General features: G+C 41.6%; 2 protein-coding genes across 3 annotated transcripts in view; one reads left to right on the top strand and one right to left on the bottom strand.

Annotated features, from left to right (window-relative positions):
• Window positions 1–2,658, bottom strand: part of ABCG2 (ATP binding cassette subfamily G member 2 (JR blood group)) — a 139,132-nt gene extending 136,474 nt beyond the window's left edge. The window contains exon 1 of one of the 2 annotated variants that reach the window (XM_086704608.1): window positions 2,526–2,658. The gene's annotated coding sequence lies outside the window, so the exon portion shown is untranslated. The remainder of the gene's footprint in view (window positions 1–2,525) is intronic. The other variant, XM_086704611.1, reaches the window with a different exon arrangement.
• Window positions 2,659–2,674: 16 nt separating this feature from the next.
• LOC147581891 (uncharacterized) lies at window positions 2,675–14,812 on the top strand. The gene is made up of 3 exons (XM_086704614.1): window positions 2,675–2,787; window positions 5,932–6,003; window positions 12,275–14,812. The coding sequence occupies exons 1-3, from the start codon at window positions 2,704–2,706 to the stop codon at window positions 12,437–12,439; spliced, it is 321 nt and encodes a 106-aa protein (XP_086560740.1). The 5' UTR covers window positions 2,675–2,703; the 3' UTR covers window positions 12,440–14,812.
• Window positions 14,813–16,876: the final 2,064 nt, after the last annotated feature.

Genomic DNA, 16,876 nt, shown 5'->3' with positions numbered 1-16,876 from the left:
AAATACCTACTGAAGGGGTGCCTGGCTGGTTCAGTCAGTAGAGCATGCAACTCTTGATCTTGGCGTTGTGAGTTTGAGCCCCATGATGGGTGTAGAGATTACTTAAAAACAGAATCTTAAAAAAAATTAAAAGATAAAATAAAATAAAATAAAATAAAATAATACTGAAGCTGTGCCCATAGTCTAAAAGCATGGTCTCTGGCTAGCAGCATTAGGTTCATCTGGAAGCTTATTAGAAGTGCAAATTCTCAGGCCTGACCCCCGACCCACTGAGTCAGAGTCTCTGGAGGTAGGGCCCAGGAATCTGAGTTTTAGCAGGCTCCCCAGGTGATTTTTAAGCATGACAAAGTTTGAGATTCACTGCTCTAAAACATTTATTCCTGTGCAGTAAAGGCCTTAATGGAGGTAAAGCTTAAGACAAACATGAGAATAATTTTGACAAAAGAAGTAGAAATCGAATTCTTTTTAATTTACAAAGCTTTCAAACTATGTCATAAAAAAACGATCCTACTACAGAACAATATAGGTTGTCAAAGGTCCTGAGAGGATGCTTGAAAGGATGAATAAAAGTACATGATAAACCTGAACTTCAAGCAATCAGGCCCAGGTCAAATCCACACACCTACTAACCTGCTGTGTGTCTTTCAGCAATTGCTTAACCAGAGCCTCAATTTCTTAACTGACAGGGTAAAATAGTAATCCCCTTGACCTATACCCCACGATGTTTGTGAAAATCAAATGAGATAATGTATGTGACAATGCTTTGTATGGAAGGATAACATGGTTCATTTTCTGCTGCAACTCGTTACAATAGAATAGATGCATCTTCCCTGCTACTCAGGAAGTGGATAGGAGTTCGAGTCTTGCAGTGACTTAAGAGAATTCTCTTTAGTGTAGGTTGTAGGAGATACACAGCTGGAATGAGGGGTTGCTCTGGCCTTGACAAGACAGGAAAAGAGGGAAGTGTCCTCACTGAGAAAATGGGGCCAGAGCATCGGCAGATGGTGGTAGGAATACCATTATATATCTCTGAACTCATCGGTAGCTTTATAATTTCTCCTCCCCTAAATATTTCATTAAAACCTGTAATAGCTTAGGCCAATATTCAGTCCTGTGCATTCTTACGGCCTAGCATTTGCTATTATATGGGCTGTTTACAGTAGCTTCTGATTGGTCAATGTTTGTGCCTCTCAGGTTGTTAAAATTTTAAATATCACCTCTGGTTATACTCCATAATAGAAAGAAATGTTATTTGAAGTTTATTTCAAACAGAAGCAATTCTCCCCTTTCTGGATGGTTTAATGGGTTCATCCTGGGCTTCACCAGGCCTGTCTATTCCTCTGAACTTTGATTCCATTGCATAATCCTCAACTTAATGACAAATAGTTTCAGCATGTTCATTCATCAAAACAACAAAATGTATATTTACTTATTCTGTTTCTAGCACATTTCTCTGGCTGAGGAAGACACAAGCTACCATTCTGGAAGGACTCTCATGCATGTGTGGGTAAGAATTTGATATCTAGGGTGGGTTTCTTTTATTCATTTTGCAAAGCTAGGATATCGCAGGCCACCACTCTCTTTTCTTTCCCCCTTCTTTTCTCCCATTGCTATTTTCTCCCTTCAACTAGGGACAGAATAGGTACACTTCCGATCTATTCATTTTTTTCCTTTTGGATTGTCTCTTGGATGAAAAGTGACTTTCAGATAAATGTGAATCACTTAAGATGGAGCTATTATTGGGAGAATTTAAAGGCCTCTCATAAGAAAACAAAACGTATTAATTATATTCCTTACTCGAACTGACTTTAAACCATGTAATAGATTCCTGTATCTTACAATCTTCACCTCGAAATGGTAGGTGGTAGGGACACCAGTTATTTTTCAAGCATGCATAATTTTTAATTGAAGCTGAGATGTTCAAAGTGACCAGTAGCTATACTGGTTGAGGCATGACATGGACACTTAATCCCCAAAATTATAACACTTAAAGATTTCTGGCTCTGCTGAATGTGACCCATGCAGTGTAAGGAGCAGCCCAACATTCTCTCTCACTTGGGGTGACTTAGCTTCCCACATCTAGAACCTGTTTAACAGAAACCCCAAATTCTAGAGGTAGTCTGCTAAAGCAGGTACAACCAGGGCAGGGAAAGTGACTGATTTTCTTTTCAGGTGCTCTACATGAATCATGTACTGGGTTAAGTCCCTTCATTCCACCAGCATCCCCCAATCCTTTTCCCCCGAAAAGCAAAAAGCCTAGAGGATTTAAGGCCTTGTTACTCAAGGCATGGTCCATGAACCAGCAGATCTGAGGTTGCCTGCAAGCCTGCAGAAATGCAGGGTCTCAGGCCCAAACCAGACCCACAGAACTCTGCTTTTTAACTAAATGTCCAGGTGATTCATATTCACGTTAAAGTATGAGAAGTACTGGTTTATGTGATGCATTTGTTAAAGCCCATACCAAAATAGAACCAAGATTCTCTACTTAGTTTGAACACTTGAAAAATTAAAAACAGATGACTCACTTCACTTTTGATGTGTGATGCTCGAAGGAAAGCAGCCCGAGCCTTGGTAGAGAGGAAGTGGTGATACTGAGAAGACTTCTCTCCTTACAGGTTCTCCCATAGACACTGCAGCTCTTTAAAGTTCCAGGACCTTCCCTTTGCCAGTCCTCAGGAGGTAAGAGAAAGAATCAGAGAGGAAATGGAACAGCTCCTCAGCCAGGTCCTGCAACAACCAGGAAGACGGAGGCTTTCTAGAAAAACTAGCCTTGAGGAAATGTCCAGGGTAAAATGAACGGTTCTCATACCTCCTTGAGTTCCTTTCTTCTCCACCATCAGCTAGTTATTACCCACATTTCTTTCTCGACCACTGGGATTCAAACTGACGACCTAATGCCTCCAATCAGCCTGGGATCCATTTCCAGCGTTCCTGGCAAGAGGATGGGAAAGGGAGAAAATGCACGAGTCAGAAAGATATTTTTATCTTTCTCTTTGCACGACAGAATCCTGACAACAGTATCTCTGACACAAGCAACAACTTGAGGAAGGGTCAAAACCAATCCTAGCAAATAGTTTTGCTCTGTGTAAACTTCCTGTCTTTTGCCAGCTCTGACGAAATCGGGGGGTCTCCTCTCATAGGCCCTGCCTTCTGGCAAAAAAGTACAAGCAGGAAGACAACAGATTTGAAAGGAAGTGAAAGAAAACAAAGCAAAGACAGTGTTAGGTTTCAGGGCAAAGACCCACCAGAGATCCGAAGAGGAGACAGAGGCTATATTTAGAACACGCTAGCCTGCTAATGTTCTCCTTTTCTAAGCCAGAAATAGAATAGGAAGGTAAGACCATATTAGATAGGCATTTTGTATTCTGAAAACATGATGACGTCAAGTGAAATAATAGGACATTTGCACAGTTGACCATTTTGCTGTGCTGTAAGCATGGCAAAGCAGAGGTATCTTGTCTGGAATATAATTAAGCAAAGCATGTGTGCATTATACTAGTAATGCGATTGTATATGGGCAAGGCCTAAAGGTAAAAAGTAGTGCAAAATTACAAACTTCCTCATCAATGGTACGTTTAAAAGAAATGCTGATAAATCCATAGACATGGCTGAAATTTTATTGCAAGGTTTATTCTAAACCAAATAGAGCTAACTTTGCAAATACAATTTTAAGGATAATTTAAATACATGTTAAAAATAAGTAATGATGATTCTAAGAATCAGCTAGGCACTGTTGGGGGAAAAAATGGAATGTAAGACATGGTCCCTGTACTCCAGGAGCTGACATCAAGTTTGTGTAGAAAAGACTAACACACATGACCTATAAAAGCCAAGCTGGCTGAATTCCATATTGGTTCAGGTGGTATCGAGGGGGAGAAGAGACAACCCAGCATAGACTGTGGACCCTGGATCCTCACTTCCCACTGATACAGACCTCTGGTCAACTTGGCTAAGGTGACCCAGTGAACTCTTAGCAAGGCTCAGAGTAACTGGACTCACGCTCTCATGATTTCCCCTTATTACAGAGCAATAACCGTTAGATAAATCCTTGCTTAAGAAGTCACTGAAGCTTCTTTTCCACTGAGGCAGATCTAAGTGATCCCAATTTAGGAAATTCATATTGCTTTTTTGACAAAAGGGAACACAAATTTTCATTTTAAAGTTTTCTCCCATGTTTCATGTAATGTAATTTTATGTTATTAAATATACTATGAAGACAATAGTAATTCAATAAGGAAAGGAGAAAAAGAAAAGGAAGGAAGGTAGCAAGGAAGAGAGAGGTCAAAAGAGGAAGGGAGGGAGGAAAGAAGGAAAGAAGGAAAGAAATTAGCATCAAGTTGTTTACCAGAAAGGATATGGTTAAATAAAATGTAGCGCAGGCATACAATGGAGTATTCAACAGTTTAAAAGAATGAGGTAGAAATATATGTATTGTCTTGACAAAGAAAGACCTCCAAAATAAATTAATTGTAAAAAGCAAATTGCTAATTAACACAGGACATACAAAATGTTAAAACACATGCACATCCTCACAAAACAAAATTACATGTTTTTATAGGTACCCATATAAAAAAACTTACATGAGTTTTTTTTTTTTTTAATGTTTATTTTTGAGAGAGAGAGACAGAGTGCGAGCAAGGGAGGGGCAGAGAGAGAGAGGGAGACACAGAATCCGAAGCAGACTCCAGGCTCTGAGCTTGTTGCACAGAGCCTGATGTGGAGTTCCAACCCACAAACCGTGAGACCTGAGCCGAAGTCTGGCGTTTAACTGACTGAGCCACCCAGGCACGCTTATGTGGGTTTTTTATTAAAAAAAAACAAAAACAAAAACAAAAAACAAAAACAAAAAAACAACTTCTAGAGAATCATGACCCAAAATGGCAGCAATCTCTGGGCAGTATGGGATTAGGAGGTGGGGATGCTTTGTTGACAACATACATCTCTGTTGTTTAATGTGTATTCATACTTTCCTATTTCTCTTAGAGTAAAAGCCAAAGACCTTTACAATCTGTATCTCCCACCCCTACTTTTCTGATCTCATTTTCCCTTTGCTAGCTGTAATATAGCCAGACCTACCTCCTTGCTGTACCTCAAATACACATACACTGACCCATCTCAGAGTCTTTGCATTACCTGTTCCCTTTGCCCAGGATGCTCTTCCCCTATTTATATATATATGGCTCATTCCTTCATTCCCTTCAAGTTTTTCTTCAAATGGTAACTTCTCAATTAGGCCTGCCCTGACCTCCTAACTTAAAATTGCAATTCCTTTTTTTTTTTTCTTTAATTTATTTTGAAAGAGAGAGAGAATCTCAAGAAGGTTCCACACTGTCAGCAAGGAGCCTGATATAGGGCTCAATTTTATGAACCATGAGATCATGACCTGAGTGAGCCGAAATCAAGAGTCAGTCAGAAGCTTAACTGACTGAGCCACTCAGGCGCCCCTACTAACATTCTTGATCTGCCTCATCTTATTTTTGATGATAGCACTTACCACCTTTTAACATGTAATTTCCCTATTAATTATGTTTGCTTTTCTCCTTCCACTAGCATGCAAGCTCTATGAGGGCATGGATTTTTATTTGCTTTGTTCATAAAAAAAATCCTTAGTCCCCAGAATTGTGCCAAGTATACCACTGGACAGAGGCTTGATAAAGTGTACTTAATAAGGTCACAAATTTTCACAAGAATATATTCATGTATTATTTGTATATGCTTAAGAATCAAAGATAAACACCAATCTCAAACAAAAAAACCAACTTCTAAAAACTTAGAATAAAATGCCTGAGGCCCTCCTGGGTTCTGTGGAATAAGATTTGAAAATCGCTGGCTCCAAGCTAAATAAGATAGAACACAGGAGACAGAAACTTACTGAATGGAAGTCCTTCCATTGACTTACCACACTATCTAACTATGTGTATTATTTTGCAGTCAACTAGGAGTAAACTGACCATTCCTAGAACCTCTGTGAAATCACCAGCTATTTCTTTACGGAGACAGAGGGTAAGTATTTCTTATAAGGGCAACACTGTGCCAAAGGTGACAAGTTGTGGCAAAAATCATGTTTATTAATTCTTCATTTCTTTCAAAAAGTGTATAAGAATGTAGGTGCAATTTAATCCCCAATCTTGTTTAAGCAGGTTGACCGAAGTCCTTAGAACTGGAAAGAGGGAAAGGTTGAAAGCAGCCAGCACCATCCCTGCTTCAAAGAACAGAAGTCTTTTACATACACAGGTGATTCTTATCAGAATCAGTAGCATGGTGGTGGAGAGGAATCCACTCCAAGTTACCAAGGGACGGAAGTAAGGAAGGCGGTCCCAGATAAATATTTTGCCAGTCCTATTTTTTCTTGTCTTTAATCATTTCTCAGGGGTCTGAGAGGCAGTAACAGAGACCACTTCTTAGCTTAGCCATTGGAAATTATGAAAGGGCCTTTTCTAGTATCCCAAACTTTTTGTTTTCTAGCTACTGGTTTGTAATGGAGTCTTCAGAATTCTGTAGAATGAATCCAGAGAAATTTGTGATAATCTATCCCTATGTTCCAGGGTATGGAACAGTTGCTCCAAATTTCCTTTAAGGCTTACAAGTAAACCAAGACTTAGCAACTGTTTATTAAGAGTCAAAAATTCTATGTTCCATATCTTTATTATCAAGGCTCAAAATGATTATTTACAAGTTCCTCAGAACTTACAGCTTTGGTTTCTCATTTTGTCAATTATAAGCTTCTGAGAGTTAAGGACCTCATTTGGGGCTTTTGTAGTCTAACAGCATGATTCTGTGCACACAGTAATTATTTAACTAAGGCTTTATAATCAGCATTATAAAACAAATGACAATATAAACTGAGCCTATAAACATCACCTAAAATAAAATCATACTTGGGGCACCTGGGTGGCTCAGTCGGTTAAGTGTCCAACTACAGCTCAGGTCATGATCTTGCGGTTGGTGAGTTCAAGTCCCGCATCGGGTTCTGTGCTGACCGCTCAGAGCCTGGAGCCTGCTTCGGATTCTGTGTCTCCCTCTCTCTCTGTCCCTCCTCTACTTGTCCAAGCGCGCTCTCGCTCTCGCTCTCTCTCTCTCTCTCTCTCTCTCTCTCAAAAATAAATATATAAACATTAGAAAAAATAAAATTACACTTGTAGCAGAATCTCGAAATGCCAAATCTGCCTCGGTGGCTGCTTCCAAATTTTAAAAGCCAAACAGCACACTAGAAAATTAGTAACTATGACCAATTGTCCTTGTTAACTCTTCATACTTGTTATGTACTGAACTGGTGACACAAGAAGCTCTAAGAGAGGAAAGCTCACATCAAAGGAAGTATTTTTATTTGGCAGACTGACCCCACCTCTCTTTATTGCCTGGTACATTTGTGCTGTTAATAAACATTCAGAATCTGAGAATTCGAGGTACAATAAAGTTTATGATTGGTGTCTAGATCAGTTCCCTAGAGAAGAGAGACTCTCTAGATGGCAACACTGCCTGGTTCTTCCTTTTCTTCGCAAGGCTGAAGAACTAGACACGAAATATAGTACATTTTATATATATTTTACATAATCATGCATTTGTGTGTTTGTATAGATCTGCTGTGGCAGAGGAGGCAAGGGAAAGTGGCATAAGGGAAGGAGAGTTTGAAACAGCAAAAATTAGAAACAATGTGCCCCACAAGAGGGGAACGCAGCATAAACTATAGTATATGATATCACAATCAACAAAAGTTAACAAGTAGATGGTCTACATTAACGCATGGCATATGAACTGTCTGGGGAAGAAAACCTTTTGCTTCCCTCTAAGCTATAGTTCCTGGGGACCTGCAAACTATACTGACAAATGACAGATTAACAGGAGAAAAAAGGTTATTCATATGGAAGTAACTAGAAGCTAAATGGTTAAAGTTAGAAATTTTTCTATTGAACTTGGTAGGGGAATGAGGAGAGTGGAAAAAAGACCTCTTTGGGAAGAAAAAATAAGTTTCTTTAGGAAAGACAAATGGGTTTTTAGAAGAACAAACTGGAGATTAAAAAGTTTGTGATAATATTTGTCTATGAATGTGTGAGTGGTCATTTCCATCTTCTTCATGGCCACGAAGGATTTGATTTATGGCAGGATTACTCTTGGTCTCTCTTCTAGGAGTAGACCCATCCTGGAGAGGGATTTATGACAGCCTCATTTCTAAGAAGTTTCTGCTTTTAATGTGATACAGGAGGCACCAAGAAGGCTTCTTTCTACATCTGTTGATTTTCAGTTTTCTTCAACTCAAAATAATCCTTATGTCAAAGTGGCATATCCTGATCCCCTTCCACATAAAGTTATGTGAGGTGAAGAAAAACAGAACTAAAATAACGTAAATGTATTCACTGACTTTAAAATGTTAAAAAAAAAAAGAAAAGATGCATGATCATGGCAGATATCAAAAATTCGTTTGGAAAAAAGAAAACAGGGTTTTAACAGTTATTATTAAGTTTCTTGTTCTGTAGATATACTAAAGTTCATAGCCATCAGTCATTTTTTAAGTGAGGAAGAGGTATTAGAATATTAAGGATAGGGGCCCTTGGGTGGCTCAGTTGGTTGAGTGTCCAACTCTTGATTTTGGCTCACACCATGATCTCGCGGTTCATGGCCCTCACGCTGAGAGTGCAGAGACTACTTAGGATTCTCTCTCTCCTTCTCTCTGCCCCTCCTCTGCACTCTCTCTCTCTCTCTCTCTTAAAATAAATAAACATTTTTTTGTAAAAAAGAATATGAAGAAGAAATTCAGTCAGGCAGAGAGAGAAATAAATGAAAAGAGAGAAAAAGTAGAAGGTTAGTGAAAGGAAAAGAAAGGCACACAAGGGGAAGGGGAAAAAACCATAGAAAGAAAACATTTACCAAAAGCAAAACTAACATCTAGAGAGACAGGAACTAGTGGCAGAAAATGGGCATATGACTGTGTAGGTTGTGTGTATTTCACTGTTTCATGATAACCTGATGTGCTGTTATTAGCCCCATTTTGCAAATGAGGAAACTGATTCATAGCATGGGTTAAATAACCTGCTCAGTTATGTAGGTGAAGAGGGCAGGATTCAGGCAACTGGGACTTCACACTCAAGCATTTTGCCCCTATGCTTCTTATGCAGACATGTCAACATTTCAGAAGATGATTTTCCATCATCTTTTTTTTTTTTTTAATGTTTACTTATTTTTGACAGAGAGAGAGAGAGAGAGAGACAGAGCATGAGCAGGGGAGGGGCAGAGAGAAAGGGAGACACAGAATCTGAAGCAGGCTCCAGGCTCCGAGCTGTCAGCACAGAGCCCGATGCGGGGCTTGAACTCACAGACTGTGAGATCATGACCTGTGCCGAAGTCGGACACCCAACCGACTGAGCCACCGAGGCGCCCCTCCATCATCCTTTGAAATTAGTGACAAATTATTCAGCAACTTAACATAGACCTTTTTGACATCCAAAACATTTTTCATCCTTTGTTTTTATAAAGTTTACTTTTGAAATAAATATTTGTGTCCCCCTAAAATTCTAAATTTTCCCATCTTTGGAGAAATGACAGTGCCCTTCCCTTACATCTACACCACTATAATAGAGCACATTCATTTATTCCCTCCTTCATTCAACAGATTGAGTACCCACTGTGTGTCTGTCTATGCCTGAGTAAAATTACCTGTCTCCTGTCCCCAAAGAACTACACAGCAACCTCTGGGGTACGGCCTGGAAGCCAGTTCCTGGTTTGGCATCTAACAAACTGTGTAATCTTGAAAACAAGAGGGTTAGATTAAAAAACAAAACAAAACAAAACAAAAATGGATTCTTGCGGCACCTGGGTGGCTCAGTCAGTTGAGCATCTGACTCTTGATTTTGGCTCAGGTCATGGTCTCACAGTTCGTGGGATTGAACCCCATGTCTGGCTGTGTGCTGACAGCATGGAGCCAGCTTGGGATTCTCTCTCTCCCTCTCTCTCTGCCCCCTCCCCACCCCCCTTGCTCATGTTCTTCCTCTCTCTCTCTCTCAAAATAAATAAATAAACATTAAAAAAACTTTATAAGAAAACAGATTCTTATTTTCTCTCAGTTTCTAAATAAGAACTATGGGGCAGGAATTCCCTCATGAGTTGGGCTTTAAGCTTTGGCATTAGAAATGTGTCTCACATTTACCTGATCTCTAAAAGCAGGTTTAGCATCAGAGAAACATCACAGTGGAAAGATGTTCTTCGCAGCACCTAAGAAGACTCTTAGATTGGGATCTTCTTACATCATAATTGTTTCTCACTTTAAGCACTGTAGTCGTGCTTTCTCAGCTATGCCAGCATAACTTGCCAACACCGACTGAACAGGATCTTAAAACAATGGTGCTCAGCCCACCTATCCAATTGGGTTGTAACTGAAGAAATTGAGGACTTCACTCCTCTTAGTAATACAGTGATCCTGCTTCTTTCCATGATTCATCTTTTGGGAAGGGGAAGGTACTCTCAAGTTTTAAAATAAGGCTCAGGAGGGAGATAATAACTCTCCCCTATTTGAATTATGTCATTCATGCATTCCAAACTTCTTTGAAGGCCTATTATGTTCCACTCTGTGATAACCGTTAGGGCTATATAGGAAGACCAAGTCCTTGCCCTTGAGGAATCCACAAACTAAAGGTGAAGAAAGGGAAGGAAACACAGTATTATAATATTGGGTAGTAAGTGTTAGGATAAAAGTTAAGTATTGGATGTCATGGGAATAAACAGAAGGGGAACTTAACTCACACGGGAGGAGTCCCAGAACAAACATCCTAGAGGAAATGATGTCTGAATTTTGAACTTTGCCTGTGAAAGAAGTAGGGGGATGTGTTACAGAGAGAGAGAAAAATAGACCTATACTTGCATAAAGCTTAACATAGGAAGGAGATTGGAAGTGGAACAAATTACACTGGAGCAGTAGCAGAGAACAGACCACAAAGAAAGGGTCTTTTATGCAATGCTGAAGAGTTTTAATTTATCCAGGAGGGTAAATTAAAATCCTGCAGGACATTTTGCAGGAAAACCACAAAAGAGGCAATAAGAAAGCTAAGAGAGGAGACTGAATGCCAGGGGAGTAGCCAGGAACACTGAATGCTGAAGAGAGGTCAAATAAAATAAAAACAAGGGGGCACCTGGGTGGCTTAGTCGGTTAAGCATCTGACTTGGTTTCAGCTCAGCACAGGTCATAATCTTGTGGTTGTTGAGTTCAAGGCCCACATTGGGCTCCATGCTGACAGTGCGGAGCCTGCTTGGGATTCTCGCTCTCTCCCCCTCTCTCTCTGCCCCTCCCCCACTTGCATGCTCCCTCTCAAAATAAGTAAACTTAAAAAAAAAAAAAAAACTACAAGGAATCGGTGTATTTATCCAAGGAGGTCATTGTGGAACTTTGAAATGAATGTTTCATTGGTGTGGTGGAGTCAGACGGTAGAATGCAGTAAATGAGAAATGGGGAAGTAGGAGCCTCAAATGCAGTCAGGCATGTAGCATAGGAGTTTGGTTAACTTTTGTCTTGGTCTGGTGTGCTTTTACTATGTCCTCTCTTTCTTGCCCTGACACATTTTCCCATTATTCTATTCTTCCTGGCTTCCAGTAAGCAGCTGTGGCATTCTCAGGTTCCCTATGAATTTTTTCCCCCATCTAATTACTAATATATACATGCTGATTATTTCTGCAGTGCAAAATAATGGACTCTGGGATGAAATACGGTTGGATTTGAATCCCCAGCCAGCACCCTCAAGTAGTTACTTTTTGTATTTTGTCATGCAGGAGTTTTGGTCTGTATAACAATTCTCTCAGATTAGCCATGGGTTTAGAATGGAAGCTCTGTGGGGATGGAGGCAGCTCCACCCTCCACTTTCCTGTGCACCTTTGGGGAAGTATCTTCTCTCTGCATACTCACATTATCTAAAAAAAAAAAAACAGCCTGCTCAGCTTGATCCTAGCTCCTCCCCTTATACAGTCAGAGAGCCCGCCCATCCCTTAATCGGATTTTAAAGACAGAATCTGATTGGTTGTTGACTAGCTAAGATTGACTCTATTCGGAATGTTGTCCAAACCGCAAACATAGCCACCCAGGCCATACATTGGCGCAAACATAGCCACCCAGGCCATACATTGGCGCAAACATAGCCACCCAGGCCATACAAATTATGAATCGGGCACAGTTCCTGGGAATGAGGGTTTGAGCTGGTCAGAAATCCCCGTGGGACCCTGAGCAAATCCCTCGATCTTTTCAGCCTTATCTTAGTGTTGCTGACACTTAGTGGATGCTGCCTTATGCTTCCAGAACCTACCTTCAGGACTGAAGAACCTATTCCCCCAGCCGCTGGGCGCCCTGCCAGACCACAGCTATCATCTGCCATCCTCTCCGAGTAGCCCCGTAGGCAGGGGACCGCCTCCCCGCCGACAGCTGACAGTCGTGTCCTCTTTCCGAACAGTCCGCATCTGCTGACCGCTCGGTGCTGGGCTGTAGAGGCCTGGTGCCCAAAGCGGGGCTTTGGAGCGGATGCGGGGCGGTTCTCTCCACTTCAGTTAGAGGTCTGAGGCGGAGGTTTCGTCCCAGCCGCCTCCCAGGAAAGAAAGAGAGGAAGGAAAGAACTAGGAAAGGAAATAAAAGAGAAAAGAGGAGTCGAAAAGCCACTGTCTGTCCGGCAAATGCCAAAGGAATTAAGGAAATGAGGCTCGGGCGCCGCAGGGCCGGGGAGCGGCCGCGGGGCGCAGTGCCCCAGCCCTGGGAGCGCGGGGAGAGCAGGGAGCCGGCTCAGCGCGCAGCCCGCCGCCCTGGCTGCCGTCGGGTGCGGCTCCCCGCTGCCTGCTCGGCCTGCTCGGCCTGCGCGGCCCGGCGCCCGGCGGGGTGGGAGATACCGCCAATCCTCGCGGCGGCTCCACCTCAGCAGCCCCTCAGAGCCAGGCGCCAGAGGGCGTGCATCTTCCGCGCTGCAGAAACTGTCGTGGAAAAACGACCTCTGTGCCCCGGAGCCAAAATAGAACACGAAGACAGCGTTTGGGGGTACAAAGGAACAATAGTTTCTGTTTCCTTGGCAGGCAAAGGAGGCTGCAGCAGACTAATGCCTTCAAAGCTGCAGACCCATCGGGGTAAAAGGCTGAGCGGTTTTAGAGGAAAATATGGGATCTGGGCGGTTTCGATAGTAATCTGGTCCCAGCTGCCAGCCCTACGTCTTCAAGGTGGTCTCATGACTAGCGCTGGCATGGACCGTCTAAGTCTCATCACTAAGTATACATTAAGGTCAGCGAGATGTCAACATTCATGCAAAGTTCTTGGAACAAAGGAGTCTACAGAAAAACAAAGTGGAGGGGAGAGGGGGGTTCCAAGAATGAGGAATAGGGGGAAAAGAGTGTTCAAAGTCAGGTCTTAGTAAAGCATTAGCGTGTGCATCTTAATTTCCATCCATTTTTACATTTTTTTAGTGGTTTCAAAAGGTTTTAGAAGTGCGATGAATGTAGGAAAGCCTTCCCTGGAAGATTGAACCTCTTTAAGCTTCAGAAACCCACACCAGAGAAAAAAGCCTTATAAATGCAACCAGTGTGGAAAATTCTTCACCCACATCTTCATTTTCCTTTAACACCAGAGAATTCACACTGAAGCAAAGCCTTGTAAGTGCAGCAAATATGAGAAACTCTTTGGCCAAAGCTCTAGCCTTATTGTACAAAAGAGTTCACACTGGAGCAAGGCATAATGAGTGCAGAGTATATGGGAAACTCTGTACCGGTAATGGTGACTTCATTCAACACAAAAGACTTCACATGGCAGAGAAGCGTCATGAGTGTAGGGAATGTGGGAAATCCTTTAGAGCCAGATTTGCTAAGCACCAAAAAATTCCCATCAGAGAAAGGCCTCACAAGTGCAACAAATGGAGGAAGCTTTCAGCTGAAGGTCTAACATCATTCGGCACCAGAAAGTTCACCACCACACAGAAAGGCCTCATGTGCATGGCAAATACAGGAAAGTCTTCAGCCAATGGTCTACTCTGATCCAGCACTAGAAAGTTCACAAAGCAGATAGGCTTTATGAGTGCAGTGAATTTGAGAAAGCCTTCAGCTGAAGGTCTCACCTCGCTGGGCACAGGAAAGTTCACATGAAGCAAAGCCATAGACATACAGGAAACATGGGAACATGCTATGTCCTTGTTCAATATAATGACACTGCAGGAGAACCTTTATGAGGGAGACATGTTCCTGAAGTTGAAACTCATACATTTGAATATACACAGTGGGGAGATCTCCCTATAAGTTCTAGATATGTAGGAAGCTTCCAGCAGTTGTATTGTACTTCCTAACTTGCCTGGGGCCCTTGCCAAAATTGTCACTGCCAGTTTGTGTGACACAAGTCATCTCAGCTCTACCTGCCACATCTTGGTGGTCACCCTCAACCTATTTAGGGAAGTAGACATCTGTGCTCTCTCTAGAGAATGTAATGAGCAGCCTGAGGCTTTATGGGGACCTGTACCTTTCTCTCTAATGAGGGCAGATGCCTAACTCAGTTGTGTCCTAAAGGACCTTATCTCAGTTCTGCTGGCCACTTGCAGAAGAGAGTCACTTTCATAGACATTGTTGTTCTCCAATGATGCTCATGATGTCACCAACCTGTCACCTACCTCACCTTGCTTTGGTTCGTGAAATAATAAAGGCCTCATTAGTTAAGCCAAAATCAAACAAAACAAAGCAACACTAAAGGGACATCCCAATTTCAGAGTTCCCTGTGGAGGGCCAAGGGTCTCCCCATCACAGCCCAACTTCTCCCCTGCCTCTTTCCCATCCCTGCTACATATGTTGTTACCAAGAGCATTCCCTAATAAACTCCGAATCTGAACTCTGTCTCAGAGCCTGCTTCCTAGGGAACCCAATATGTAGCATAGCTTAGTCTCACCTTTCAGTATTTTAGAAAGGAATAAATAAGACAATGTAAGTAAAGGTGTCTTGGACAACTCCTGGGCACCTTTACTGAAAGTTAGTCCTTTTGGCTCTCATGATGAAATTTTTCTATCAAGACTTTGTGCTGTCCTAGCTGGTATACATTTTTGTGTTGTAGGGTACTCTTCTTGCTTTGCTGATGTGCTCCTTTCTTTTCTGTGCTCTGCATTAACTTGGAAATGTTGCTCTTAGAGTATTTTCACTCAGGTCAGGGCCAGCTTCATGGTGCACAACCTTAGAAGGGTTCCACACTCAGTTTAGTGTTCTGTGTTGTTGTCTTTGAAATTCTTAATACATTTTGAATAAGGGCCTAGCATTTTCATTTTGTACAGAATATATAACTGGTTCTGCCTTTGTCCACTTGCCTTCTTAAGATATGACATAGGTCTCCTGGTCTTTGAAAGAACCTACCCTTGACATGTGACCAAAGGCTTAACAACTTCATTGGTTAGATCTCTTTTGGCTCCAAACATCTTTGCTTTACCTGTCCAGGTGAACACTAGCTTTCTGGTATAACTCACTTCTCTCACTTCTCTGCCTTCTGACAAAGTTCTTCTAGGGAGATAAGCAAGCAGCTACCTTCCCCAAGCCCTGGTAGGCCCACCCTGCTGTCATACAGATACATGAAGTAGGTTCTCAGTAAATGCTTGTCATTGGTCAACTGACTTATTAGATATCCATAAGTAGTCATCTAAATCCTGTACTGATTAAAGCAGAAATTCCGTTCATTCACTCAAAGTTACTCCCCAGTTATACTTACTTGGCTTAGACATAATTTAGTTCTCTACCCTAATTTATCTTTGTGGTATATGCTCAGTTACTAACTCTAATGTATTCATCCATCCACTAAGTTAGAATTTCTGGATCATTTCTTGTAATTCTTTTTCATGTCCACCAGAGAGCCTTCTGCAAAAATGGATGTTTGATAGTAGTGAATTTGTTTTGTTTTTGCTAATGTATAAAAGGAGGTTAGGGTAGAAAAGAAGGAACACAGATTTTGAAGTCAAAGAGGTCTGAATTAGATCTTGCCATTATTAGCTACTCAAATGCTCCATTTCCTCATCTATAAAAAGGATAGTTAGAAAGGCTTCCCTGTGTGATTGTTGTGGAGAATAAGTGACATAATATATTCGAAAGAGACCCTTAATATTCATTTCCCCTCTCAGTCTCCAAAAAAAAAAAAAAAAAAGCAAGGTTAGAGTCGTTCACGCAGCACTGCTCTTTTAGGTTTTTGTTCAGAACAAGCCTCTGAACCATATATATACAAATGCATAACTGACTATCGCCTAAGGACACACCAAAAGAGGTGAGATATCATTCCTTCATCATTAAATACTATGTTTTGTGGGGCGCCTGGGTGGCTCAGTTGGCTGAGCGTCTGACTTCGGCTCAGGTCATGATGTCGCGGTTTGTGGGTTCAAGCCTGTGTTGGGCTCTGTGCTGACAGCTCAGAGCCTGGACCCTGCTTTGGATTCTCCCTCTCTCTCTGTCCCCCCCCACCCCCCGCCCCCACACTCTGTCTCTCTCTCCTTCAAAAATAAATAAATATTTAAAAAAATTTTTTAAATACTATGTTTCGCTTAATATTTAACATATCTAATGACTATTTCCCCACTAACGTAAAATTAATGGAAGTATAATCCAGTGCACTACATTAACTTATTCAACAAACATTAATGATCAGTGATTCAACAAACATTTTCTCCTCATTGCAAGACCTATAAAGAGCGCTAGGTGTGGAGTTTGAACAAAACAGGACAAATAGATCTCTAATGCCATGGAGTTTACCAAGTTACCTTCAGGGAATACCACCTAGAAGAAATTCTTGTGCCTATGGAGTGCAACTATTCAGTCAACAACAGGGTATGGAAAATTGCTTATGTCGGAGTGCCTGGGTGGCTCAGTTGGGTAAGTGTCTGACTTCTGCTCAGGTCATGATCTCACAGTTCCTGAATTT

Source organism: Puma concolor, chromosome B1, assembly GCF_028749965.1.
Source record: "Puma concolor isolate L17-30 chromosome B1, mPumCon1.1.hap2, whole genome shotgun sequence".
Lineage (NCBI taxonomy): Eukaryota > Metazoa > Chordata > Mammalia > Carnivora > Felidae > Puma > Puma concolor.
The sequence above is the reverse complement of the archived record's forward strand: the minus strand, read 5'-3'. Positions and strand labels throughout refer to the sequence as shown.